We start from the raw sequence: 25,742 nt of genomic DNA, 5'->3' as shown, positions 1-25,742 counted from the left end.
TCAATCTAAACTTATCTTTTTTCATTTTCAAGTAATCTATCCAAAAATGATATGTAAATGCATGACATGTATAAATCTACACTAAAGTGACATGTGAATGCAATACATGTAGAAAAGTCTAATAATAACAAGAACAAAATGTTAAATTCTTAATAAGTCTAATAATAATGTCATATGACAATTTTATTATATTTGAAGGAAAACATTTTGTTTTGCAAAACAAGGGTTGAAAATTCTTTGTTTTGTTGACCTCAAGGACCTTTGTGCAATTTTTGGAAGTTTTAAGGGTCAGTATGTAATTTTAGGAAGTTTCTGCCCAAAAACATAATTTTGTGAAGTATTGGGGAATCAGGCTGTTTGGACTAGTTTCGGATTGGGCTTCTTGCAAAAATGAATGTTAAGGTTCTAGATATGGGCTGAGTTGGGATAGGTGAGGTCTAAACTTTAATGGTCCGTTTGGATTGAGGGGAGAGGGGGAGTAGAGTAGAGTAGAGTAAATTTAGCACAAATTTAGCTTATTTTTAGCCAACTTTACTTCACTCCCCTTCACTCCCCCACCATCCAAACAGACCATAAAGAGCTGGTGTAGACACATATAGGATGTGCTTATTTTTATTCAAGTATGTGAGCAGTGAGCATATTGGGCTGGATCTAATTGAGCCTTTATTGGCCTAATCCAAATAGGAATTACGGCACTCTTTAGACAATGAATAGAGATAGATACTCCCATCCTAGCGGTGGTATGGAAAATTTTGTAGGAACTTGTGTCCGAACAAAAATTCTGAGTCCACGTAAAATATCACAACTTATATTATAACTGTTCACATTACAAACTGTAAGTCGTGAAGAAAAAGTGGTGGGTTTATGTGAAAATGATAGGCAGTCAATCACAGTTTGACGCATAAGATAGTTGTAGTATTTTGTGTGATACTAGAATTACTCTACAACTTGTGTCATAACTTTGCACGTGGTAGATTGTAAGTTGTGAAGAAAAAATGGTGTGTTTATATAAAAGTGACAAACAGACAATCACAGTTTGACATATAAGATAGTTGTGGTATTTTGTATGATACTAGAATTACTCCACAACTTGTGTCATAATTGTCCACGTGATAGACCATTAGTCATGAAGAAAAAGTGGTGGATTTATGTAAAAATAATAGCCAGTCACTCACAATTTGACACATAAAATAGTTGTAATATTTTGTGCGATACTAGAATTACTCGTGTCCGAATGCAAAGGAGTTCCAAACATTCACCGGAAGGACATAACTTAAGCGCTGGTTAGTCTCTCCATGTCCTTTGTGCATGTGCATGTGTGCCTGCACTTTTTATAGCCCTCAATTTTTTTTTTGGGTTCTCTCTACTGCATTTTCACATCTGGATTGTAATGGTTTAAGTGCTGAATAGTATTTTCTCTACCTTGTGTGTGCGCGCTAAATTTCTTTTGAACTTGTGTGATATTGACTGTCCGGAAACTGAACATGAAGCAAAGAAACTTGAAGCTAGCTAGTGCTCACTACAATGCAATTCTTTGCTTTGTCTGGTTGAATTCGAAATCTTCCTTCGAAACACTCTTACATGGAATAGAGGAAGAAGACTGATGCCAAGGGGTCAAGGAATACTGGGTCGCCCTTCTTGCTAGGCCAGGTGCTATTCAAGATACATGCAGTTCATTTGTGCTGCTATTTGACATTGTGTAGAGCATAGAATAGTATCAAATTAGACTTTTCAAAATCAAGCAGCTTATACATTGAAAGTCAAAGCACATTGCAGCTAGGAAACAATGGACAAAGTTGGCTTTTGCATGTGTCGGTGGTGTTGGCCATGGAATGTTATTATTGGTTAAGACTTTTCAAGAAATTTAAGCAATCTAGTTAAACGAAAGTCTTACCAAAATGGACAATGGAGTCAATTAATGGGTATTCGAATTGTCATTATATGAATGTGACTCCCACCATTGGTTCATTAGTTCAAGTAAACATACGTATCATTGAAATCAAAATGATTATCATTTCACTACAGATTAGGCCTTGTTATTCTTATAAGTAATATATGCTTATGTCAAAGATTTCCAATATGTTCCTACCAAAAAAAAAAAAAAAGATTTCCAATATGTTGAGGCACATGTTTTGAAATACCAAACATAGGCTATTGAGTATTGTCACATATACTTATACCATTTCATCAATACAACAATTTATGACTGTACAATTACAAAGTTCGTTTCCTATTTGTTCAGGAGAAAGTATCTTATACGTCCAGCGTTATGATTTTTGTGAGGCAATGATTTTTGTGAGGTTGACATGTGGTCTCGCATACCGAATGTATACAAGATTTTTTTTTTTTTTGGGGTCCAGAGTCACAAATTGGATCTCACTCTCTTGGGCTCAAAGCAATATTCTAAACCATGGAGTTAAAAAATTGAGGGGCTTTCTTGTAAGTAAGCCTTCGATGGTTGGTCATTTGATTTACCAAATGCCCATTGATGAAGATGTTTTTATTGTTTATACCATGACTTGGCGTCTGTTAACATTTACACGCCACTGCTTTGACAGTGACTGAATTCACTTTTTTAGCAGGCTTTAAAGGAACAAAGATAAGAGACATCCATCTTTGGCTTTAAATTTGTCACCAAGACAATAGGAACTAGTTTTAGGACAAGTGTTAAAATAAGGGTACGAAGTATGAACGATGTCTTTTGAGTCTTTGACAAAACCACAGCCTTTTTTGACTCTATCATCACACTGCACAATATGATGTTTTGCACACAGTAAGTTCAACTACTACAGCATCAAAACCACATTAGTTTAACCACAGGAATTCCAGTTACGTACACCACTCATTCTCTATACTTGTTGTGTCGGACACTTCTTCCCTCCAACTCTCACTCACCCCCTAATCATTTGGCATTTGTTTATGCTAATGAATCACCCTACAAGATACACGTTGCACATTATAAGTAAGATCATATTTAGTGTTTGATTGGGATGTTTTATCTTTATTAGCTATTTTGTTTGAAGTGTTTATGTAGTAATGAATTGGCTTGGGTTTCATCAAAAACAAAAATAAAAAAGAACTAGCCTGTGGGTGCAGAGTCTGCGGACATGTGTCAAGTATTTGTCATGTATCCAAATTTCAACGAGTCTAGTACATAAGATCATTGAATCCAATTTTTGTCTATTATATAAAAATTGTACTTAAAAAAAATGAAGTTTAAGAAATTGTACCACCAACTTATTTTCATTTTTAAACATTGACAAACAAAACGTATAATAGATGTTAAAAGTATCATGAAAGAAATAAGTTAGCTAAAATTAATTTGATTTATTACATCTTGATCACACTTACAAATAAAAAAAACAATTTGATCACAAATACTATTACATTTAGGTAGGGTTGTCCAAATTCATTTGAGTACTCGACCCACCCGAAGAACTGACCGAATCTGACCTGAAACCGGCCGACTCGACTGCTCTAGCGGGTCTTCACCGCCAGAAACCGATTTCGACGGGTTGGGTTTCGGTTTTCCTCCCTTAAAACCCGAAAAACTAGAACCGACCAAAAGAATTCTAGATTTTGGCCAAAATTTCCAGATCCCGACCAAAATTTTCTAGAATCCGGTGAAAAACCTAGATTTCGGCGCTATTTCCCTTAGATCCGATGAGATTTTTACTGGATCTGGTGAAATCTCATCGAATCCAGTGAGATTTTCACCGGATCTGACGAAATCTCATCGAATCTGGTGAGATTTTCGTCGGATTTATGTTTTTGCCAACGTTTTCTCGCCGTCTTGAATCCGACCGACCCGCCCGCCACCCGTTGATGTTATGAACCGCCCGACCTAATTACTCCAACGGATCGACAACGGGTGCCTTTTTTTCCCACCCAATTCCGACGGGTCGGTTCCAGGTTGGGCATAAACCCGACCCGGACCAACCTGTGGACAGCCCTACATTTAGGGTTTGTTCGAGATTCGCTTATTTTATTAAAACTGAAATTTTTTTATTGAAAGTACTGTAGATAAAGGTAAAAATTAGCTGAAATAGTATAGTGAGACTCATGAATAGTATCAAAAAGTGCAGTGAGACGGGGATGGCAATGGGGTGGGGTAGGTCCGAATGATGGGATCTTCACCCCTGCCCCACAAGATTTTTCCTTGCTCCATCCCCACCCAGCCCCGCATGACGGGGAAAATTTCTTGCCCCATCCCCGCCCCTTAAGGCCCCGTGAAACCCCGACCCACATTATAAAAATTTACTTTTTGTTAATTTGCCCTACAACTAGTACAATTTTTTTAATGAAACCTATTTCATTAATAAAAATATACTTGAAATTACGACTAAATTTATCTCATCAAATCAAATCAATTTTTAGAAAAAAATTGAATAATATATTTAAGTGTTTAACAAGACAATCATTAAAAAAAAAAATTCATAGTATAACACATGGCAAAATTAAGGCAAAGAACCATATTGGGTAGAATAAAATAAGCTAATATTAATATGTTTGTTTAAATAGTAGGGTTTTAGGGTACGAAAAATTTACAATTATAACCTTTAGCAACACGGGGTGGAGTAGGGCGGGGCAGGGTGGGTCTAAAATCTTGTCTCATCTCTACCCCACCACCTTTGTGAGGTGGGGAAAACTTGCGCGGGGCGAAGCGAGGAGGGGTGGGGAAAAATTGCCATCCCTAAGTGGGACTCATAAATAGTAGTAAAAATAAGCTAAATAATAAAATAAACTAACTTTTTAATTTAGAGCCAAACACACATTTAGGAGCTATTTGGTAGTGTATTTTGAACAACAGTAGTTAGTGTTTTAAACAATATTACACATATTTTTATACACTTTTTCACCCACACGTATTATCAAAAAATTTAAATAACGTTATTAGAACAACATTATTAAACGAGCCCTTAGTGTGAGAAATTTAAAAGAGAGTACTTTTTTTGACAAAATGACAAGTTATTTTATTTCCCACTAATTTTGATAAAGACATGAAAAGTTCCATATAAAAAGAAAGGGGTTAAAAAAGAAAAGAAAAGAAGATAAACATGCAACCACGTAGGGACTTTGAATTTCTCCTTTTAATTCAAATTTTTTTTACTTGTTAATTGATACCAAAAACTGTTAAATATGTTAATCTAATCCCACTATTATTTTTTAAACCCATTTAAAAATATAACAAATATCATTGGATAAAACGAATCTCAATTGGGAATGCAAGTTGAGAAAAGTGGCTATTATCAAACCATGTACTCCAAAAAATATGCAAAACGTAAAGAGACTTTAAAAAAGATTATAATAATAAAAAGTGGCGCAAGGGAATCTAATTTTTGAGAAATAAAAAACTAGGGAACAACAAAGACTTTTCGAGAATCTTTATTTATTTATTATTATTATTATTTATTTTATTTATAATTTCTGAAATTAAATAAAAAACTTCATAATATACTTTGGTGCATCGTGAAAAGCATTGGAATGCGTACTGCGCACTCCGCTTAATGAACAAGTCACCCCCACAAACCCAGCAGTTAAAAATTAAAAAAAAAAAAAAAAAAAAAAAGATTTAAAAACTTCTCTTTTTTTACACTCTTTCATGGTTGAAAACTTGGAATTTAAAAGATAGATGAATTCTCCAAAACTCAAGGTATTAACTTGTTCATCACACACATTATTGTTCCAATTACTGTTTGGCTTATGTGGGATGTAACAAATTTTAATTATGTTATAAATTGATATGAGTTTTTAGAAAATTTCAATAATACTCACATGATACCTATACATTATTGTAATTTTGTCACTTATATTACATGGACCAATAATTCCATAATTTTACTAGTAATTTTTTTTTAATCCTTAATGTTAATTCAGTCAAATAAGATAGTGTCTATAGGTGCAATTGAAATTGAAGCAAAGGCTGTCAAGGAGAGGCATGGGCATATGAGCATATCTCTTTGCAAGGGATATGGGCATCAAATAAATTATCATTGAGAGTGGTCCTCTGATTGTGGTGAATTTCTTGGTATGCTCGTTTTCACCAACATCCTTAATTTCTATAATTTATGGTATTCAAGATGTCATGCACCAACTTATTGACTTGCATAACACATTGACAACTTTGTTATTTGGATTGTAGAGAATTTGTGCTATTTAAAGCACGTGTTATCTCATGATCGACTTTTTTTTTCTTTTCTTTTTTAGTTTCAACTTAATAAAGTTAATGCGTTTCTTATTGAAAAAAAGAAAAGAAAAGAAAAAAGAAACAAAGATAGTGTCTAAGGGTATATATGTTCCAAAATGTCACATGATAACCAATTTTTTTTTAAAATTAAAGTTTTATCATTTTATACCAACAATAACATGTCATACATGATAATAACTTTGTTACATTTATTAGTAACTTATGTCACATTACGCAATAACTTCATGACGATGAATATCATTCTCCCCAAAACATTGAAGGTACCATAGAAGGATCTTTTTTTTTTTTTTTGGTAATTGTATAAAATATACCATATTATACTTTTTTTTTAATCTTTTTTTGGTTGAATTATATTTTTTTAGGGCAAGATTTAAATATAGTTCTTTTTTCTTTTCCTTTTTTTATTTTTTGAATCCAATATAGTTAAGTCACATGATTGAATTTAAGTATAGATAACATATTTGTGTTATATTTTGTATGGTCATATGATTGAATTTAATCAAAAAAAAATTATACATAACTTCTGTCCTAACTTTTAATATAATAATATATTGACAAAAAAAAATATCTGTATGTCTTCTCAAAAATATATATATATCTGTATGTAATAGACAAAAAAATATCTGTATGTCTTCTAAAAAAAAAAAATCTGTATGAGCCGACGTGACAAGAGTGAGTTTTTCTTCATGTGACAAGTTTACATTTTTCCGACCAAAAAATGTTTTATTTTATTACTACTATTTTTTTTTATATATATTTTGGACATTTACCCGACATACAAAGTACTCAAAAATATTACGTGGCATAAATTCCTTCACGGTGCAATACTTAACGCCGTTCAAACGTCACAGTCCAACCCTAACAGTCTAACACAACCTCTAACGCCGTTACCCCCTTAAAAACCGTCAAAAACGACCTTAACCCAACCCAACCCCTTTCTCTCTCTCTTCCTCCTTTCTTCTCTGCAACATCAAAGAAAAAGGAGCACTCTCAGCTTCACAGCACCCTCACTCTCTCTCTCTAAAATTTTCTCTCTCTAAAACTCTCTCTTTCTCTCTATCATTTTCTCAGCTCTCACCAAAAAAAAAAAAACAGGTACGGTTCGAATTACCTCCGGTTCCTTCTTTTTCTTCATATAAATTAAACTCTTATATTTATTTTTTTAGTTTTAATATTTCCAAATTTGTTTTCTGTGTTATCCAAAAGCATTTTTTCAGTGTTGACTAAGAATTCCCGCTTTTCTAGCATTAATTTCGGATCTCTCTCTATGACTTTCGATTTTTAATTTTAATTTTACTTTCTATTTTTTTTTAGGGCTTTTTGATTTGGACTCCCTCTAAAACTCTCCCTTAAGATTAGCAGATTGATTCGATTTTCAAAAACCCCCTTTTTTTCTGCTTCTATTTTCGTTTGTTTTTGTTTTTCGTGTTTCCACTTTTTTTATTTTTAGTATTTTTTGGTTTGGTGTGGATACTGAGTTTGTTGTTGAAAGCAGATATAATATAACTGTTTTATCCAATTTTGTGAAAATCAGAGAAAACATTTTGTGGGTTTTTTTTTTTTTTTTTGGTTCACAAAGTCAAAGTTTTTTTTTTTAATTGACTTTGTAGATATAGAAATTGGTTTGCTTTTGATTAAAATGGAAATGGGTACTGCTCTGAACAAAGTGAAACCCTAGAAGGACTAATTCAATTTGAATCGAATCGAAGTGTAATTAACAATTGAAATTGATTGTGTTGTTAGGGATTTGTGTAAGAATTGAATTTTACTCTTGAAATTAATGCTATAGTTAGTGCTATTGTGGAATTTGATTAATTTGATTGTTGTTATGGTGATTGCTTTGTAGAGTGAACAGAGTATTGGGAAGTGGTGCCATAAGTGTTATGAGTGAGAGTTGATGGTTTGCTGTTAGAATTTGAAGTTGTGGTGGTGTGTAAAAGTGTGTTTGAGTATGGGGTCTGTTTGTTGTGTTGCTGCTAGAGACAAGACTATACCGAATGGATCGAGTGGTGAGATTTTGCATAGGAACATTCGGTATTCGCCAACGTGGAGCTTTCGGTGGGATAACCGAGGGCGGGTAGCTGGTGAGGAGACTTCTATTGGTTGGTTATCAGATGGGATAAGCCGGAATGATGGGTCTGAAAATAAATACGAACCGTCATTTGCTGAGGAGGGAAGTCCTTTGGAACATTTTCGAAGATGTACATGGCAGAAGTCCCTGATTTCTGAAGGAACTGCTGGGCATGTGAGGACTCCTGCTTCAGGTACTTTTCGAAAGGGGAAGCTCTTAATTTTAAACTATATGGTGTTTCCTATGATGTTGGAGTGAATTTGTTAGATATGAAATCTAAGTTAATAAAATCTGCGATAAAATGCCTAGTTTTTTTCCCACATGCTGCACTGGGTAGAGTAATTCCTATTCATATACCTTTCTTTTTTTGGAATGTTGTATATGATAAGTAAGTAATGTATTGAAAAGCACAAAACAAGTGTAAGCCTACTTTGCACGAATCATACAAGAGAGTAATGCCTATGATTTAATTTCTTAAACTAATTTCTTGCATAATTGGAAAGTGTAAGATCTTTCGTTGTTTGCTTAGATATGTTCTTTAGTTCCTTATCAATTACATATAAAAATTTAGTTTCTCATGCATTGTTTTTGATTTTAGGATGACATGTTTATAGGGGTCTTAAGTTGAAAATAAAGACAAAGGCCCTTCAGTCAATTGTTATATAGGATATCATTATAGGCCAATAGCTATATGGAAGAAAATTAGACAAGTGGAAGGCTTTAGGTTATAGTCGGGGTGTAGTACCTAAAATTTTGAGTGATCAAGGGGAAAGGAGAGGCGAGTGTTTTCATTTTCCTCTACATGGTTCTTTTCGAAATGATGCCAGAGCTGAACAGAATTGACTGTTAGTAATGATAATCTTGCTGAAGAGTTACATGATGAATAAAGCAAAGGACACTGGGAAATGAATGGTCGACTGCTTGAGGGGTTTTTTTTTTTTTTTTGATAGAGACATTGTGAAATGAATATTTGGAAATTGGATGTTGCATTTATTTCTTCTCTTACTCCCCCCCCCCCCCCCCCAAAAGAACACACGCACACCCCAAAAAATATTACGAGTATTACGTAAAAGGCTACATTCCCTTTAGTTTTCCATATATTGCTGAAATTCATATTATGCCTTGTGCATATATGTAGTTTTCACAAGTAGTTTGGGACATGAGACGGTATACAATTTTAGTACTGTGTTGATATTTGTTAACTGTTCATGGCTATATCATCATCACTCTTAGGTAGTTTTTTTCCTAAGTTGTTGATAGATAGTCTCATTGAAGACATTTATTAAAAAAAAAAAAGATAAACTCATTGAAGACAATGGGGTGAGATCCAGTCTTGGTGATGCCCAAAAGTCGTTGTCCACTAGGCAGGCTTGTTTGTCATTCCATAGTTCTTTTAATCTTTAAATTTATTTTTTGTCATTTTATATAAATATGGTCAACTCAATATTGATTGTAAAAATAAAATTGAACTTTTCAGCTTTATAGGTAAAAAAAAAAAAATTTTCTTTTTCTGTTTCTGCCAGAAACTGGTTTTCGTGGAGCTATAACACCAATCTGATGGATCAGGGATGTCCTATGGATTTTGGATTTTCATTTAGGCTGGCCGCCTATAACATCTTAAGGATGCATGCATACATACATATTTTATGAAAAGAAATGCGTTCATACATACATATATATATATATATACACATGCATAAGTTTCGATTCTACATTTTATTGAAAAAAGTGTGCTCAGCAATTAGGATAATGAGATCTATTACCTATCAAAACGATGACCTCTCAAGTACATCCCCCCCCCCCCCCCCCCCCCAACCTCTCGTCTTGTCTTTGGCTGATTGTAACCTTCAGTAACTGTGATTTGAGGTATCTGATTGTTTTTTCTGTGTGTATGTATCAGATCAATCTATTTCAAGGAATGTTTCTATGGATGTGAGTTTGGATCAGGTATAGCTTATCCAATGAAGGGAATTTATTCATCTGCTTTATGATTCTCTCTCTTTTATACTCTTTGTTCCAAATATGACTTTTCCCACAACATTTCCGGATCATATTGTAGGTTAAGGAATCTCCAACAGTTTCATTTCCATCTCCTATTAAACCATCACTGTCGTTGCCTTCTACTTCTTCATTATTTGCATCCCCCTTGTCATCCCAAGGTCAATTGCCTCCAGCTAGCACAACTCCATCAAGGTGGCCCCGCCGTACTCCAGGACACCAGCTTTTAAGACAAGTATCTGATAGTCAAATCCCCGGATTCAAGTCACCAGACAGCTACTCAGTTTCCGAAGAAAGGCCAGTGCTCCCTTCTTGGAGCAATGAATCAGCTAGGGGCTCACGTGGGGGGTCTTCAGATGGTTGGTCTATGCATGCCTTTTCTGGGCTTATGGCCTCTTCTAATAGAGACAGGTGGTCTTTTGATAGTGAGTCCTTTGGCTTTAATCGCGAGAAGTTAACCAGATCCAGTAGCCGAATATCAACTTCCCCCTCTGTTGATCTACAAACATGTGGGGTTTGCTCAAAACTTTTGACTGAGAAATCCTCATGGAGCGGCCAAAAGATTATTGCTAATAATGACCTTTCTGTAGTTGCCGTGCTTGCTTGTGGGCATGTTTATCATGCTGAGTGTTTGGAGACTCTGACATCTGAAATTAACAAGTATGATCCAGCTTGCCCAGTTTGTACTTTTGGGGAGAAACAGACCCTGAAATTATCTGAAAAAGCATTGAAAGCAGAAATGGATTTTAAGGCTAGAAATAAGAGATCAAGGAATCGGGTGGTGGATAGTGATCTTGATGGTGATTCTTTTGTGCTTGAACGTTTGAAAAGTAGTCAAGGGAAAGGACCCAAGATGGCCTCCAGTTCCAGCATGAGAAGCTCCTTGGGAAAGCCTTTCTTGAGGCGGCACTTTTCCTTTGGCTCAAAAGGATCTAAAACCTTATCAGAGAACCACTCTACGAGAAAGAAGGGGTTCTTCTGGGTGAAATCAAGTAAGGAGTGAGCAAACTCTACGCTGTTAGGAGGTGAGCATTTTCTGTCTCTTATATATGTTTGCTTATGTTTATTTTTGAACCTCCAAATACCCAACACACAATTCATAATTGAAAATTTTGGGATTCTTGTTGGACTCAGTGTTGTTTATACATACAGATTCCAGTGTTGATATCTACAATCTCAGTTTGGACAAAAGAATTATGAAGATTGCAAGATGTCAGTCATCAAGATTTTGTTATGAAAAAATCTTCTTCTGCACACACACTCTAAACTTCAATAGAGTTTGTGGAGTTAAGGACTGTAAAGAAGAGAAAAGAGAATCTATAGAAGGAACAGTTCAATATAAAAAGGAAAAATATATTAGAATGAAAATGCATATCATTAGACTGGTGGTCATATTCTTATTTTGTACAGATCAATTTGTTTTTTACATGGACATAAATGAATTGATCCTAATGAGATTCTGTAATCTGTATGGTTAAGGGACCGTGGAGGTGCCAAGAGGGCAATATTATGCCCACTTACCATTGTGTGCATTGGTGGAAGGGGTGGTATTTGCTAGGCAATAGGTTTACAATGTGATTTTCTGTTGATGAATTACATCACTGTTTACATACTTGATGATGAATTATTAATCCTTGCAGAGTAATGAAAGAATTGTGGTTGCTGATGAACATAGACAATAGCTTTGATTAGACTACTTAATTTTCAGAAGTGCATTTTTCTTTGTCATCAGACGATAGCTTGATTAGACTAAATTTTCAGAAGTGCCTTTTTCTTTGTCATCCCCATTTTATTTTTGTTTTTGTATTTAATTAAATTCTCGATGAGCAGTAGAAAGGAATAACATATACTTTGTCTTAAAGCATAAAGTTGTGATGCTTTCATGACTGGAAGTATTTTCTAGACAATTAAGTTTTGATGTGAACGTCTTTTATGTCGACCAAAAAGACTATTACTTGTGGATGCGTTTGAGTTTTGACTAATTGCAATTGCATTGAGTTTTGGTGAGGTCGGTGGACGAAAATAATTGCTACGGAGACCTTTTAACAGTAGAAGTTTGAAATTTGGTGTCATTTTTATTTCTCATTTCTTTTTTGGTTAACCTAATTAAGCAACAAGTATTTGGTATTGAACTTGAAGATGACCCAACAACCCAAAAAGCAAAACTAGAAAGTAGAAATAGAAAAACTTTGATTATGAGGAACGAGGAAGTCAATGCATTCCTCTAAAAGAACCAACAGGGAAATTCTTGGGTATCAGTTTATACTATTTGCCTCTTCTATTTGACCAAGAAGTTCTCCATTTTAAATCATACTTCCAAGAGCATAGCCCCATTTTTTCAAATCAACAAGAGCCATAATGTCTTTCAAGTCATTGTGTTGTGTTGTTTATGCTCCCATATCTCTTTAAGAAACTTTGTGTAATAGTCTGAACCTAGCGTGTGAGCAAACATTTTGGATAGAGTTTACCCATTGCACTTATTCTACGAGTTATTTTAAGTATAGGCAAAAATGATCTAGACTCGGAATGTGTACAAAGTAACAAACATATGTCAGAAAATTAGAAGCAAATCTCAAACTTATTTTGGATTGGAGATAACTATAAAATATTTAGGATTCATCTCTACCCAAAAGCCAGAGCCATGAACATTTGTCATTCAATAGAGCAACACATACCCTCCCTTAGCTAACGTGGCACTGTTGTTCATGTCTTTTTTGCACTCTTAATGACACTTGTGAATACCCAAGTTACATGCAAAAACACCACCGTCTTATATATCATTTTCCCTTTTAAAAATAAGCTCCACCCTTGGCTTCAATGAAATAACTTGTTATTACTATTTGGTAGAGCTAGAATTTCTCGAGTTATTAGCAAAGAATGGCTGAAATACGAGATCAGTATGGGAACCCAATTCAGCTCACCGACGAACATGGCAACCCAGAACAATTGACCGATGAACATGGTCATCCCATGCACCTTACTGGTGTGGCCACCACAAAAATCCATGATGAACCAGATAGAGATACCACTGAGGGAACTTTAGCTAGTACTGCTGTTGGTGTTGGTGGTGCAAAAGAGCATGATCAGCAGCTGGATCAACAGAAGCAGCAACATGAGCTCGAGGTTTCTCGGACCAGTAGCTCCAGCTCTGGCTCGGTGAGCTTTAGTCTAAAAATAGTGAAGAAAAAATTGACTAATTAACATGGTCTACATATGTTAACGTGACACGTTGTGATTGAAGTAACTTTACTTTTACATGGGATCATTACTAACATTATAGATTACTTTTGACATCATTTTTACCATCTATCGATCATAACACTATTTTTATTATGTACTTATCAAAAAAAAAAACTCTATTTTTATTATGTACTAATTATATAACTTAATAGTCGTCTAAAGGTTAAAGAAAATTAATGTCTAGATATATAGTTTCCATATCTTTGTTTTAGATTAGCCTAAGTAGGTAGGTGGCAGTTGTTACTGGAGCAACTTTACTTTCACATGAGATTCATCACTTAACACTACACTATGGATTATTATTGACATCATTTTTACTATGTATCAATCATAATACTTTTTTTTCTTAATGTACCAATCATATAACTTAATAACTTAATTAATAGTAGTCAAAGGTTAAAGGAAAATGTTTTTCTTAAGATTTATAGTTTCTGTATCTTTGTTTTAGATTAGCCTCAGTAAATAACTAAGTATATGGCAGAGATGATTCACAAGTCAAAGGTAATAAGTGATTTTAATATGTTTATGCTGAAATTTTAATTTTTCATTCTCTTTATATATATGTTTGGCTTCATTTGCAGTCTGAGGATGATGGGCAAGGTGAAATTGAAGGACAAGGTGGGGAAGTTAGGAGAAGGAAGAAGAAGGGTTTAAAGGAGAAAATAAAGGAGAAGTTAACATGTGGGAAGAGCAAGGAGGAGCAGTCACAGACAGAGAGTTTTACAAGCACAGCCACAACCACTATATCCACTGGTGCAACCAGCCCCGGTGCTCAACCTGAGCATGAGAAGAAAAGTGTGATAGAGAAAATCAAAGAAAAATTGCCAGGCCACCATAGCCATTAAAAAAGTTGTGTGTAAATGTGCATGTGCATGCAATTTGCTGTCTATAAACTTTGTTTCTTTTGCCGAGGTGTGCATGTAGGTCTAGATTTGTTATGCAGGTAATGTGAGCCTTTGGGTTGTATTAATAAATTTATTAAGTTTTTACTTCCAGGTATTGACATGTAATAAATTTGTTGTAAGTTCACTTTAAATCTTTGATTTGCTGGTTTAAGCAGTTTTAATGCATAAAATGTTGTGTTCTTGTGATTTTGTAAAAAATAACACACAAATTATAAACTATCTTAACGATTGAATAAATAAAAAGAACAAATAAAACTTAATACATACTAGAAGAAAAAAAATGAAAGGATCGTCTCTTATCAAGGATAGTGTTTTATACTATCTAATTAATAGTGGTGTTTTGAATTTCTAGAACGTTTGTTTTCTAAGATATGATGATTTTGTGTGATTTATAACACAGAAAAAGCATTATAGTCTGGGTGCCAAGTGAACAGAAATTGTGTTTCTATCTCTAAAAGACTCTTATTCAAGAAAATATGAAATTTAAAAAGTAATTAGAATGAATGAGGCATGATGTATTTATAAGCAAACTCGAAATAGTTCATAACAAATCACAAACGCAAGGTAAATAGTCACATTATTGTAGACAAAGTAAACATATAGGAACATATGCTCTCTCGTAAAGAAATAAAAACATTAAAATATTGGACTTGGACAGGCCCATCTTGCTCGCCCCCACGATCAACATCAACCTATCCCAGTTTCAGTTTGGTGTATGGCATCACCCAAATGAGAGAGAGAGAGAGATCCTTTCGTATCCACTTTCCACAAAAATGGGATGCCCCTAGGGTCCAATCCAATATCCAATACTCAGTGGCAGTTCCAGGAATTTTGTTTAGGGGGTCATTAAAAAATTTTAATAAAAAAAGAATTTGAATATATCGAATTATCGACAAAATAAAATTAATACATGAAGTTTTACAATTTTCTTCTACAAGTTTTCAAATTGTAAATTGTTATATGATAGTTCATTATGAGTATCCATGCCCAATGTGAGTAGCTATGACTATGAGGCTATGACTATTTTATTTCGTTAAGTCTATCTAACATTTTTATTTTTATGCAGTTGTTATTATCTATTTGTTATTGTTTTTATAAAATATTTTAAACTAAATGACTAAACTAAACTCATTAGCTTCTTATTAATTATTGAGGCACACAACCACACTCATTCATACATAAACTTATACACTTTGGTCTAACTAGTCAAATGCTTGGACAATCACTAATTTTACAATTTTTTTCTTAAATTTTACTAACTTTATAAAAAAAAAAAAATTATAACATGATAACAATACACACACATGTAACAAACCATCTCTATTTCCTAATTATTAAATTATATAAATTTATATTATAGTTATATTGTACACACAAATGTCCACACACATCATAATTCACAAAAATAGCATTATAACAAAAAGTAATACATACTATCAATATTAGACATACTCACACATATAATATAAATTTATAAAAAAGAGTGATACTTACGATTCACAAACACTGACTCTTTACTCTTAAAGTTAGAAATACTTGTAATAAGGGTGTGCAAAATTTAAGTCAAGGTGTGCAAAAATATTTTTAAAAATAAATTAAAGTATTAAACTAGCAAAAACAAATTTTATATATATAATTTTTTTTTTTTCGTTGAAGTCAGGGGGTTCATTTGAACCCCCTGAATATAGAATAGCGCCGCCCCTACCAATACTATGGTATAAACTACAAATGTTTATAATCTTTATGATGTGGGATAATATATTTTCATCCATATTTCAAACAAGTACTTTGGAGTCAATTTTTTATCCATAATTGTTGTGAGCAAGTGATTATATGAAGTTATTCTCCTCATAAAAAAGAACGCAATCTAATATATCCACTTTTTTTTATTTTTAATTGTTTGAGAGAATGATTATATGACGTTATTCTCCTCATAGAAAAGAACGCAATCTAATATGGACCTACTTTAAAAGACTATGAATCTATCTTTTATTTTGGCTCAAAGTTGGTAACCACCCGCTTCTCAAAACTCTTTTTTTTTTTTTTAACAATCCTTACATGAATGAAATTGACTAAATACAATGCAAATGATAATGCCAACAAAGAGAGAGTACTTTCTCAAAAAAAAAAAAAGAGTAAATGAACAGTAACTATACGAGAGGTAGCTTGTGGCTTTCGACCTTTATTTGTGAAAGAGTATCAAATTTATAGGCTCTTTTTTTTTTCTTTTTTTTTTGCTGAATAAATTTATAGGCTCTTTAGTGAACATGATGTTAAACTATTCAATTTTTTGGGTAAACTAGGATTATAGAATTCATATTCACTTTCAGATATAGTTTTTGTTCTTATATTTGGCTATGAACAACTGATGTATTTCAAAAAATTTACAACTAGGTAGAGGATCCATCAATTCAGATAAAGATTTTGTTAGATGAATTCAATTTCACTATTGACAGTCTCTTTCCAAGAAGACACTTCAAGTGTGGACATTGCTTATTTGAAGTATCAAGGTTCATCTTGTAACATATATAAGTTAGAAAATCTAGGGTAAAAGATTTTGATATTTTGGTCTTTTTATTGCATCTTTGTTCATTCACTCATTTCTTCTGTCAACTCTTGATTAGAATAGTTACAGTTACTGTCTTGAAACTTCTCTAAAAATGGTTTGTCTCTAATTTAACAGAAAATATATACAAATCTTAATTTCAAGGGGTGAGTGATATTTCATAAACCGTTTTGGGGCATCATTTCATAAACCTCAAATAGGTAAAGTTGAATTCACCTATTAAAGAAAAAAGAAAAAAAAAAAAAAAAAGAAGATAAGGATTAAGACTTGGAGAGTTCTCTACTTAGTAAAGTTCTTTTAATCTTAATCATTTAATATAAAATAAATGGTTCAAATTATGCCATTCATAATTTCATTAATACAATTCCTAAAATAATAGTGAAAAAATAGTAAAATACATACAACCAGATTTAAGACTTTTCAAAATAACAAACTTAAATCATAATCACTAGGAGAGAGATGAAAAAAATGAGTAACAATTTAGGATTCAAGTTGGGTTTAGAGACTAAATTAGTCAATTTTGAAAAATCTTAGACCTAGTTAGCGTTAATCCAAATCTTAAAAGTGTTAGCTATATTTAATATTTATTAGTAAAATTTTCAATTATTTATTTATTTTTGTTTGCACCATTGTTTTAGGGACTGTGTTATATGACAAGATTTTGATCCCAGTTGATATAGTACATTACATCATTCACCTCCCTTACTTCTCTCTCTCTCTCTCTCTCTCTCTCTCTCTCTCACTCTGCTATTATTTAAAACCTCTCTTCCCTCTCTCTCTCTCTCTCTCTCTCTCTCAGAGTCTCTACAAATGATCTCACACTCCCAAACCCACCTTCTCTCCCAAACCCCACCACTCCTCTCCTTCTCTCCAACCACTTCTTCTTCTTCTTCTTCTTCTTCCCTCACTCTCAACACAAACCTCTCAAATCTTCGCTTCCCACAAACACTCTCTCTTTCTCTCTCTCATTCTCGCTCACCGACTCCAATGTCCACCAACTCCAAGCTCTCCAATGGAATCGACACCCTTCAACTAGACCTCCCGCAACAATCCGAGCTTGATCGTATTGCCCAGGTCGCCAACACGGTCGCCGACGCTGCCGGAGAAGTCATTCGCAAGTACTTCCGGAACAAGTTCGAGATTCTCGACAAGGAAGACCAGAGTAAACCTTTCTTTGATTTGAAAATTTTGTTGGATTGTTGTTTTTCTTTGGGGAGATTTTAGGTTTTTGGGTTGTTTTGGTTATAATTGTGGTAAAAAGTTTACAGTTTTGGGTTGTTTGGTTTGTGAGAAAAGGTTGGGGGGGAAAACGAAGTGATTGCATTTTTGTGTTGTTGGCTGTTTTGCATTGTTAAGAAATTGGAAAGGAAATCAAACTTTATGTCTTTGATAAACAAAGTGATTGGCATAGAAGTTGGGAATTTAACTTGGGAAAATTTCAGTAAGTTGAAGAATTTTTTATATATATGTTTTTTAAAGAGTGGGTTGACTTTGGAACTGTGTGATGTGCTTCAAATGGTCGATGACAGAATGGAGGAAAAGAAAAGGAATGGAATTTCTGGGTTATGTCTGTTTTTATGTGTGTGTGTGCTTTGCTGCAATCTCGTTCCAACCAGTCACAATACTTGGTGAGCTGGGTTGAGTGTTAAATTTTGAAAAATGAGAAAATTAAGAAGAATTTATAGGGAAAAAAAGAAGAAGCTTAAATGTCTGTAGCTTATGCTGTTTTGATGTTCCAAAATAATTATGTATTGAGTAAATTGCTGAATAAGAAATATAACATTTAATGTGGTTCAGTTAATCTCATTATCGGGGTTCTGAGAAAACTGAGGAGGATAAAATCTCAACTTTCTGAACTTTCATGCCTTATGCTGATTTGACTTCCTTGAACTGAAGTGCTTACATTATAAAAGGCTTAGTGGAAGAGAGACTACTGCATAGTTTTGACCCAGATTTTAGAGAATCACAAGTTAAAGTTCTTTTCTTTTTGTACTTTTTTGAACACCCAGGCAAAGAATAATGGTGGTAGGTTTAAATGATCTTGTTGCAATGCACTGCTAGTACACTACCTGTATGCTAGGTGTTGTTTCCTTTTCATTCTTTTCGTGTTCTATAAAATTTTACTTGTAAAAAAAAGGTTTATATGATCATAGTTGTCACATTATTTCTTTTTACTTGTTGCTTTAGTCATGTCTCACTTGATTTGCTGCAGGTCCTGTAACAATTGCTGATAAAGAAGCAGAGGAATCGATGGTTTCAATTATTTTGGAGAATTTCCCTTCACATGCAATGTAAGTTATGCAAATGTGATTACTATTTACAGAACGCAACCCACCCCCCCCCCCCCCCCCCCCCCAAAAAAAAAAAAATCCTACTTAAAATAAGCAGAAAGAAAATATGCTGAATCCTTGTACTTATTTTTTAGAGCTGTTCATTAGTCGGTGTGTAGCTTTTTTTTTTTGTGGGGGTTGGGAAGGGGGTTTGGCCATACCGACCTGATTGATTTTTCATGTTGGAAAGTTGAGCTCTGGTCTGCGGTTTTCTGTCAGTGCAGTTGGTTTGTGTTGCTGGTGGGCAAAAGGAAAAGGGACATTTTTGTAAAATGCCTGCCTTGAAGAAACCAAATCTGATTCCTGGTGGGTTTCTTGACAGATTGGCAGCAAGCTCAGACAGTGACGGTTTTTTGGCAGCCAATCTAAATTGGTAGAGGGGCAGACAATGCGGCTGGATGAGGAAAAAGGATGGGAGGCAGCAGAGGGGCAGAGGGATAGAGGGGGAACAAAAGGGGAGCAAGTTGGTGTGGTATTCATTGTTCTTCAAAACCTCTAGCTGAAGACTGCAACTAATTGGTTTTTTTCAAAAATCCCTTCCGACCCCTGCTGTGGACATCGTCATAAACTGTTGTTGCCAGTGGCCTGAACACAGTTTTGTCAGTGCTGGGCGATTTGGTCAGAGAGTTGAACAGCCTACTTCTTTTTTCCTTTCCTTAAATGGTTGAAAAGGTCACCTAACCTATGCCAAGTTCTTGTATTAAGCTTGTTAAGTCTAGATTTCCTTCTCTCAAGTCCCACATTATGATAATCTAAAGTTAAAGATATTATTATTTCTTTTCCTTCCCTATGTTTTCCTTAAGGACCTTAGCAATCAAATGGAAGTACTGATAGCAGTGGTGTGGGGTGAGGTTATGCATTCAAGACCCATTGTATGCATTTGTAAATTACTAATCGAAAATGAAAAGAAAGTCAGAGTTTGTATTATTATGAGAGATGATGTTTCATTTTTTGTTTCTTACCTCTAACTTATCACAAGATTTGTAATTGCAGTTATGGAGAGGAGAATGGATGGAGGTGTAAAGAGAAGTTTTCAGACTATGTTTGGGTTTTAGATCCAATAGATGGGACAAAGAGTTTCATCACTGGTATATTTACTTCTGTTCTTTAAATATTATCGTCATTGAGCTTAAGCTTTTCAAGCCATACACAACTAATTCTGTACTTCTCTTTGTTCCAGGAAAACCCGTATTTGGTACCCTCATTGCATTGCTCTACAGGGGTACACCAGTAAGAATTCCTTAAGCTACATGTTTAGTCTAAAGTTTGAAATCACAAATTTTTGGCTTAAGAAAGCAAGTTTTTTTTTTTTTTTTTTGGAGTTTTAAATACTCTTTTTAGAGAATGTTAAAAAGTAAGAAAGGAAGAATGGAGGGAAGAAAGTTGTCTTGATCACTTCAGTATATATATTGCTACCAATTGATAAGGGTTTTGTCTCTATTCAAGTGGCAGTTTGTAATCTCTAGGGCATGTGAGTTGACTTTACCCATTAATATATGTATGTGTGTAGAACTGTTTATCATGCTTGTCCTTGTGCTAGATTTCAATCATTTAATTGTCACCCTTCTTCTCATGAGTGGAAATATGCAAATGGATTTTAGTTAATTGCATGGTCAATTCGATTTGTGAAATTAATCAAAAACTTCTTGAAATTATAAGCATTTTTTTTTTTCAGATTCTTGGCATAATCGATCAGCCTGTTCTGAGAGAAAGATGGATTGGGATAAGTGGAAGGAGAACAATTCTAAATGGACAAGAAGTGTCTACTCGCTCTTGTCCAAAGCTGTCACAAGCCTACTTGTATGATTAGATATTCTTCTGAAGCAAAAAAAAAAAGGAAAAAAAAATGTTGGATGGGAAGTAAAAAATGTGATATATTTTCCTTGCATCAGCATTTTAGGTGGACAGATATTTGTGCATTAGTTCTGTGAGTAGTGATCTATATCCTGTTTCATTGTTGTATTTTTGCTATTTAGGTATACTACAAGTCCACATCTGTTTAGCGGAGAAGCAGAAGAAGCATTTGCTCGTGTTAGAAACAAGGTCAGTGTTATCTGCTTAAAATTAATTTTGAAAAAGAGGTTTTTGTGGTATTAAAAATACTACCCAATAATATCTGGTATTGCTGGATGTTCCTATAATGTGATTTATTAAAAAAGAGAATCATGATAACTTGGATATATTGACTGTTTTTGTAGTTTTTTTGTTACTCATCTTTTTCCTTTTTTACTTCATTTTAAGATTGTGCTATATGCCAGCATTTCTGACAAAATACTTTGACCAAGTTTGAGTCATGTTATTGGATAACTTGAAGTATAAAATGTGTTAATATTTTGAGAAAAAATTAGACTTTTGACCAAGTTACATAGTTTCCTCAGTAAACAATTCAACATAACATCTCTTACTCTGCCAAACAAATTGAAATATGGCTTATTGATACCCAATATTCTTTTTATTGTTTCTATAATCTACAGGTAAAAGTGCCATTATATGGTTGTGACTGCTATGCTTATGCTCTTTTGGCTTCTGGCTTTGTGGATCTTGTTATTGAGTCTGGTCTAAAGGTAAGCTGCTTTCATTTTCATTTGACACTGTTGATATTCCTAAGACACTCTCAACATATTTGGCAATGGTTATATCTCTGTTCTCATCATGGACAAATAAATGTTCCTAGGTATTCAAACAAAGGCAACTAGTGAACATGGCATGAGTAACATCTTTCAAGTAGATATTCCTGTCTGGGTTTTTGTCCAAGAAAACACATAGGCTGGAGGGAATTTTCTGGTCATTTTGTGATGGTTATTGGGGAAACTACCTCAATCTTATTTTCTTTAATATTGACCCCAGGGTTTTTCCATTCTGATTTGTGGTGCTCTTGACTCAATCGGGAATGGATAACATAATGCGACAATGTTAAAACCTTGTTGCTTTGTCAATCATATTATGTGGAACATAGAGCTATTATGCCCCCACCTAATCGACATTGTAATTTTATCTCAGCCATACGATTTCCTTTCACTGATACCTGTGATAGAAGGTGCTGGGGGAGTCATAACTGATTGGAAAGGAAATCAGCTTCACTGGGAGGCTTCTCCAGATTCAGGAATAACAAGTATGCTAATTAACTGCAAAGCTTTCTTATATGCTGTGACAGTACAAGTTGTTTCATTATAGTTTGCCAGAATTTATTACTTATTTTACATGGTCAAATCAAATTGATGAATTTAGTCATAAAATGCTTTCTTGTTTTTGCTTTATTTTCCAGAATTTAATGTAGTGGCAGCCGCGGACAAACAAGTTCATCAACAAGCTGTAGATTTGTTACAATGGCAATGAAATTTGTATTGATCTGGACCGCTAGAATTGAAATAATTGACAGCAAAAATCAGTTGGGAGGAACTGCTTGTCTTTTTCTTTTTTAAATCTGTGCATATTGAAAACAAATACAGGCTACTTTTCAATTTAGCTTATGTCATAAATTTCATTAGCCATATTCTCCTTCCTCAATTTTTTTTTTTTGATAATGCGATATATACAATGAGAGGAGGAGGTATTTAAACAAGTGTTAGTTGAGTTACAAGGTTCTTGCACCTTCCACCCTAATTTACTTTGTTGACAACTCTTAATTATTATGTCTGCATTTTCATTTTCATTTTTTTGTCGTAAACACTTCTAGACAAGATTCAAACCCTAAAAAAAAAAATGCTTTTTTTTTTTTTTAACGGATGAGTGGCTGTGTATATGGCTACAATAGTAGAGGTGTGAAACAACTTAAAAGCAATGCTTTTTCGATAGATCCACCAGTACTATGGTGGATTGGTATTTGGCTCATGTATTTCTTCCTTGGACATTGGCTTGATGTCAAACGGTTGATCCAGAGAAACAAAGTAGTTCTTAATATATTATGGTTATACGTTTGTGATCAATAATTCCTTGTGGCTAGAGCACGAGTTGATTCAACATGAACTTAAAAACAGGAGTTTATCGAAGAGAAATGTTATATCTACAATATTTTTACAACAAATTTTAAGTAATGAGTTGTTATTAGTTGTTATAAGTGGGCAAAAAAGTAATTTAAGTTGTAAATTCAAATTAGAATTAATAACTTACTACTTATAATTTGTTGTGAAAATGTTGTGGATGTAGCACTACTCTTTATTGAAACCACCAAAAAGCTAGCCTTAAATGTATGAGCAATGCTATAGACAACAAATTTTACAATTTTTTTTCACACCTTGTTGAGTTGGCAGAATATAATTGGTGGCAACAACATTGTCATATGAGATCACTTACCACCACTATCATCACTTTATGATACACTAATTACAGATTGTTACAATAATAGGTGTGAAATTTGTTGTCAAATTCAGTGTACTTAGACTTTCTCTAAATGTATATGAAAAAGAGAAATGTTAACCGAAGTCATAAGGGCATTGATTTAAAAAATAGTTTTAGAAACTTTCTTATGAAAAAAATAAATAAATAAAAAAAATAAAAACTAATTTTCTTTTACAACTTTTATATTTCTCATAAAAGTAATATCAAATTTTTTCTAAAATGATCTATTAACAAATGTTTTAAAAATACATGTTAACCAGACCCTATGAAAAACTACTAACTCAAAACAATCTCTTTCATATGTAGTCAACTGTAGCAAAAGTTGCACTGCCTTTGCAAGAGGAAACCTCAATTTCCATCTCTCAACCACAATCTCTCTCAGAAGTCCAACCAAGCAAAAGGCCTGCAAGCAGCATTTTGGTCTTCTGCCCTCACAAGTTGTCACCCAGCAAAAGGCCATCCATAAAGGTCATGCATGATCGAGAGTAAAGAAATGAATTTTCCGTAGTAAAATTTTTGAAAGCACCCATGTATGACTGATTTTTTTACATTGAATTTACCATCAAAATGGCCCGTATGGTCATTTCCATCTATACTTTTTTCCTCTCTTTTTTTTGCCCGAGTCTCCAAGACTCTTAGGGCATCTAATTAATTATCTAGTTGAGCACAGTGCACACACATATTATAGGAAGATATTATAGGAAGGAGAAATGGCAATTATATTTCACCTTGACTTGCCATGCCTCACGAGTTTTCCCTACCCTTAAGAGGTAATGGATTAGGGTAGGGGAAAGGGTGAAATTTTTGCCCTATGACCATTGGGCGTTGGAGCAAGGATGGAGGAACCACTGCCCAAATAAAATAAAAGTTCAGGGAGTTTCCTTGCAAAAGTAGCAGACACAACACAAGTCACACAACTGAAATTAGTGAAGACCCCACATTCTTGAGGGAAAAAAGGTGCTCCTAATTAATCCCTGCATATATTGCATGGCAAGGCATAATGTGATGAGAATATATGGTAGGAACCACTGCACACGATTGTTCTTTCTTTTAAAAGTTGTAGGTACACTATCTTTATCATTCTTTTTCGCTCAAAAACAGACAACATTTCAATAGTCTTCACATTCTGATCCCAACACAAATTTGATTCCCCCTTCTTTAACACACACCAATTATCTCTCTCGCTGTCTCTCTCTCTCTCTGAATGAGCATTATATAGACAAATAATGCTGGTACCATAACTTGCCTATATGGCGAGTTATGAGTAGTAGAATTGTAAAAAAAAATTGAGAGTTTTGTTGTGGTAAGTACTATAGCATTATTCTATGAACTTCACCCTATATATACTGGGTTCTTGTAATATATTATTCAGAAAAACTAAAAATGTAAATACTAAGAACTTACTGATGGGAATGTATAATAATCTCTTGCTTCCGCTCTCTCCTTCTCTCTTTCTACCTATTTCCTTTTTCTTTTCTTTTTTCCTATTATTTCAACAAAACTAATCATAGTTTCTCGCTCATGCAACAAACTAAATCCAAACTCCGGAGATGCATGGTTGTTTACATATTTAAGCTACGTTGACTGTTGATAATGAAAAGTGTATAATTTTTATTATGTGTTTTAACTCCCATCAGGAGCAATACCTTATCATCATGTATATATGTTTATTTGTGTTTATGTCATTACATGGTTACCCCAAAAAGTTCTAAACTAATGGAAAATAATTCCATGATTTGTGTTTCAACATGTACGCCATTTTTTTTTTTTTTTACGTACTTAATGCCAATCCGAAAGCCTGATCATTTATGCCAAGTTCAGTTTTGCTTAACATCTTGCTTGTTAAGCAATAGGGGTAAATTTGAGCTAGCCTTCTCTAGAATGGTGTCCAGGATGGTTATATATCAACCTTAAGTACTGTCTTTTTTGGTTATATATCAACCTTAATTACAGACAATGAAACTGTATGATATTAAGCTCCTTGGTTTATGATTCTTTTAACTTTTTAGGATAACTCTACTGTGTATTAGCCATTTATTGTTAAACAAGTGGTTAAAATTTTTATCATACTATTAGCATCTAGACA

General features: G+C 33.8%; 3 protein-coding genes across 6 annotated transcripts; all 3 read left to right on the top strand.

Moving 5' to 3' along the window:
- The first annotated feature begins 7,140 nt into the window (after positions 1–7,140).
- On the top strand, positions 7,141–14,247 carry LOC126707614 (uncharacterized). 4 transcript variants are annotated; one of them, XM_050407369.1, is made up of 5 exons: positions 7,141–7,303; positions 8,055–8,472; positions 10,180–10,226; positions 10,339–11,302; positions 14,099–14,247. In XM_050407369.1, the coding sequence occupies exons 2-4, from the start codon at positions 8,160–8,162 to the stop codon at positions 11,278–11,280; spliced, it is 1,302 nt and encodes a 433-aa protein (XP_050263326.1). In that variant the 5' UTR covers positions 7,141–7,303; positions 8,055–8,159; the 3' UTR covers positions 11,281–11,302; positions 14,099–14,247. The 4 variants fall into 4 exon arrangements, with proteins under 4 accessions (XP_050263326.1, XP_050263328.1, XP_050263327.1 ...); XM_050407371.1 differs by lacking the exon at positions 14,099–14,247 and adding an exon at positions 13,125–13,300; XM_050407370.1 differs by lacking the exon at positions 14,099–14,247 and adding an exon at positions 11,412–11,947.
- Positions 13,155–14,362, top strand: LOC126705109 (late embryogenesis abundant protein). The gene is made up of 2 exons (XM_050404058.1): positions 13,155–13,433; positions 14,099–14,362. Exons 1-2 carry the CDS (start codon positions 13,155–13,157, stop codon positions 14,360–14,362), a joined length of 543 nt encoding a protein of 180 aa, XP_050260015.1.
- Positions 14,363–17,700: 3,338 nt separating this feature from the next.
- LOC126706313 (bifunctional phosphatase IMPL2, chloroplastic) lies at positions 17,701–22,811 on the top strand. Its single transcript, XM_050405729.1, has 9 exons — positions 17,701–18,150; positions 19,201–19,279; positions 20,312–20,406; positions 20,499–20,548; positions 20,994–21,118; positions 21,295–21,361; positions 21,793–21,882; positions 22,319–22,430; positions 22,584–22,811. The coding sequence occupies exons 1-9, from the start codon at positions 17,799–17,801 to the stop codon at positions 22,652–22,654; spliced, it is 1,041 nt and encodes a 346-aa protein (XP_050261686.1). The 5' UTR covers positions 17,701–17,798; the 3' UTR covers positions 22,655–22,811.
- Positions 22,812–25,742: the final 2,931 nt, after the last annotated feature.

Source organism: Quercus robur, chromosome 11, assembly GCF_932294415.1.
Source record: "Quercus robur chromosome 11, dhQueRobu3.1, whole genome shotgun sequence".
Taxonomy (NCBI): Eukaryota; Viridiplantae; Streptophyta; class Magnoliopsida; order Fagales; family Fagaceae; genus Quercus; species Quercus robur.
This window is presented reverse-complemented; position numbering and strand designations above follow the sequence as displayed.